The sequence below is a fragment of the Bos taurus genome, chromosome 10 (assembly GCF_002263795.3).
Source record: "Bos taurus isolate L1 Dominette 01449 registration number 42190680 breed Hereford chromosome 10, ARS-UCD2.0, whole genome shotgun sequence".
In the NCBI taxonomy this organism is placed as follows: Eukaryota; Metazoa; Chordata; class Mammalia; order Artiodactyla; family Bovidae; genus Bos; species Bos taurus.
The window spans coordinates 30,254,546-30,258,180 of NC_037337.1; the positions used below are offsets into that span (position 1 = coordinate 30,254,546).

The 3,635-nt window shown below is 53.8% G+C and overlaps 1 protein-coding gene across 1 annotated transcript; it reads right to left on the reverse strand.

The window, feature by feature from the left end:
• Positions 1-777: 777 nt before the first annotated feature.
• On the reverse strand, positions 778-2,730 carry GJD2 (gap junction protein delta 2). The gene is made up of 2 exons (NM_174683.1): positions 2,660-2,730; positions 778-1,672 (listed from the first exon to the last, which is right to left on the reverse strand). The coding sequence occupies exons 1-2, from the start codon at positions 2,728-2,730 to the stop codon at positions 778-780; spliced, it is 966 nt and encodes a 321-aa protein (NP_777108.1).
• Positions 2,731-3,635: the final 905 nt, after the last annotated feature.

Sequence of the window (3,635 nt, forward strand, 5' to 3'; positions counted from 1 at the left end):
ACATGCCTAACAGTGCAATGACCATCCCATAGGACTGTTATAGTTGCATATTGCAATCCCGTCCCTCCCACCCAACCCCTGCCCCTAATAAACAGCACCAGTGCAGTTTGAGTTAGAAAACTGGAAATATTGAGACATTCCTAAGGTTTTCATAATGACTAAGGGCCAATCAGGTGGGGCTATGATGCAAACCTATGCCATGGCCATTCTCTGAAAAGCACCCCACAGAATTCCCTCTAGCTTGCAGATAAACCATATTAGGTTTACTGTAAGGCCAGATTGAGGAGAAAGCTGGCATGCTGTCCTGGGTTGAGGGAGAGGGGCATGCTGATGGGGGAGGTACATGAAGGATACCCCAAGGATGTTTGTCCTGCAGCCCAGGAGGAAGGGATGTGTTGAGCTGGTCACAAATTTTGTACCAGTAAAATAGTTGACTCATGCCATTCACCAGAATACAGAGCTTAGCAGAGCTAAGTCCTACTTGGTAGCTGTTCAAGTCCACTATGGGATCAAACTGGACCACAAAAGAAAAGGGCCCAAAGGAGTCCAACTCATCAGTCTCATCACTTTGTCCAGTTGTCTCTGGAACCAGTGGTGTGATGTGGTAACGGTTCTATTTTCTCTCCTCTCCAACTGATGCAAGATCTTCTCTTAACCAGCCTCATTCTATATCTCAATGATGACCGTCACAAAAATGAGGGCCGATAGAGCCACCCTCCATAGTCATCTGCCTTGGGGCTACTTGTCATCCCCTAGGCCTTCCCAAAACCTGCCCTTTCACACATAGGCAGAGTCACTGGACTGAGTCCTGCCAAAATTGGGAACACTGACCCGGGGCAGGTCCTTGTTGCGGATCTCATAGACTGACTTTCTCTTGGCCTGGGCTCCTCGCACAGCCAGCTTGATCTTGCGCCATCCTAGGTGGTTGAGTTCAGCCAGGTTGAGCACAACACAGATGCCACTCACCGCAAACATGAACACTAGAAAAACAGTCTTCTCAGTAGGCCGGGACACATAACATTCCACCTCCTTGATACAGGGGTAGCGGTCACATTCGTACAACCCCGGGACACTGAATCCATAGAGAAAGTATTGGCCCACCAGAAACCCAATCTCCAGGGCATTTCGGAATACCACTTGGATAATGTAGAAGCGGGAGATGCCTTCCTGCCTTCGGAGCTTGGATCGAGAAGCAGTGCGCAACCCTGACGGGTGTGGGGTCAGCTCCTTCACCTCTAAACAATCTGGCTCTGTCTCCTTGCTCGTGTTCTCTGTGTTCTGCAGCACTCCATTAACAATGGCATTTTGCAACTTCTTATCTTCTCGTTTGCCACCACCACTGCCTCCGCCCCCAGTTCCTCCAGGACCCCCCATGGACTCAGGAGGATCTCTGTCCAGAGCCAGGAAGACAGTAGAGTAGCGGCGTTCTCGTTGCTTGGCAGACTGGTGCACAGAGTAAGTGATGAAGCAGAGACTGGGGGTACATACCATTATGATCTGGAAGACCCAGTAACGTATGTGGGAGATGGGGAAGGCGCGGTCATAGCAGGCCTGGTTACAGCCGGGCTGCAGTGTGTTGCATACAAACATGGTCTGCTCATCATCGTACACCGTCTCCCCCACAATGGCCACAATGAGAATCCGGAAGATCACCACCACAGTCAAGAGGATCCTGAGCAGGGGAAAATGGAGGGAGAGAGGTTCTCAAGGGTTAAGTCACTGACTCAATAGAAAAGCCCTATTGCTCAGTTCCCAGCTGTGTCCTTGACTGGGGAGCTATCCATCCAGCGTGGTCCTGAACTGGGAATTCAGCAAACCTTTTGGTCTCTTCCCCTTCTGCTGGGTGTTAGTAGTCTGGGAACACTTCATACTACAGGGATCTTAAGCATGTGTATTTCCATACACTGGACGTGGTGTATTTGCAACAGATGGAATGTAGAGAGACACAAAATATAACTTCCCTCTGGATATGGCAAATGCACATGGAATAGCTGAATACAGCAAATACAAAGTCTACACACAGAGTATGTATATGTAAGTACTCCAACTGGATATTTAGTTTATCCTCAATATGAATACTGAACTTAAGCTTTACATAAACAGTTATAATTATATATACACATTTATACACGAATATATATAGTATATATAGAGACAAAATGTATCAACTGGGCGTGTAGGTTTCTGACACTGTAGGTCTTAACAGGCAAATCAGTTTAGCTTGTTAAATATTTGTTGGGGAAAGATATATCTGCTCCGAAGAGCAAATCCATCTCCCCATTTGCCCTTCTCTGTCCAAATACAATCCTGCCTTCTTTGTAGATTCTATTTAGGGAACTGGATGAAGATTGGCTCTGACTCCAGAGAGTGGGGGTACCACGACTGAGCCAATAACTCCTTTGCTAATGGAAGAAAAGTGAATCCCCTGGTGGTGCTTCATAGGGAAGGGATGGATTCCTGATGAGGAGCAGCTGGAGGAGGGGGGCCTCACTGGGCGTCAGGCAATCCCTCAATGCTGGGAACACAGGCGCATGGACCAAGGATGATGGGAAGGAGACAGAGGATGGTCTGAGGGCTGCTGGGGCTCGGTCTGGACGTTAGAAAGGACTCCCGGGAGCCGCCCGACGGGGCCCGCTGATGGCCGGCTCGTCGCCCTTACCTCCCGATCATAGTGGAGTGCTGCTGCACCGCGGCTTCCAGCAGCCTCTCCAAGATGGTCCATTCCCCCATCGCTGTGCATCCGGAGGCAGCAGACAAAGACGGGGCAGCACCGGGCACGTTCCCGCTTCGGGCCCCTCCCCGGGCCGCACCTCCCGACTGGGAGCGAAATGCCCCCCAATTAAAGAATCAAACAAAATTTTTAAAAATCCAAGATCCCCCTCTCCCTTTTATTGTACTTAAAACAGGAAAAATGGGGAAGGAAACCCAAGCGCGTCCAACTGATGGGCAGCTGGCGCGATCCGGAGAGCGGGCACGAACCTCGGGCGCCGTCCGGGGGTCAGGTCTGGAGCCGGGGGATGGCCGGGCGAGGGGCGGGGCGGAGCGGTGGTGGCCGCGTGCAGGTCCGCGAGCTCTCCCCGCCCGAGCGAGGTGTTTGAGCGCCACTCACTCCCGGGGGTTAGGGGCCGAGGAAAGGTCCGGGCACCAATCCCCGCGCCTGGCACTTCAGCGGGCACCGGGCGCTCCCGCGCTGCCGCCTGCGAAGCCGGGGCGGAGCGCGCGGAGCCGGTTGCAGGGCTCGGGAATCCGCGGCCGCCGCCTCTAATCCGGCCTTAAGTAGTCTCCGCCTGCGTCACGCCAGGTCGGCGGAGGGGAGCCGAGCGCTGCGTGCGGCTGTCGCTGCGCGCCGGAGCCCGAGGGGCAGGGGACGCGCGCAGGGGGAGAAGGGGCCAGAGTCTTGGGGGCCCGGTGGGGAATGGGGCGACTTCGAAAGGAAGGATCGCTGCGCCCCTCAAGGCTTCTCGGGGCGCCCAGGTAACCTCACCTGACCGCCAGCCCGGGGCAGGAGGAGGGGGAGCCGGGAGCCGACGCGTGGGTGAGTGGGGAGGGGTGCTGAGTAGGGAGTTATCCTCTCTCCCTGCATCCCTCACCTTTTGCTTTTCGTGTTTGGTGATGCAACTGAAATTCCCTCTCTA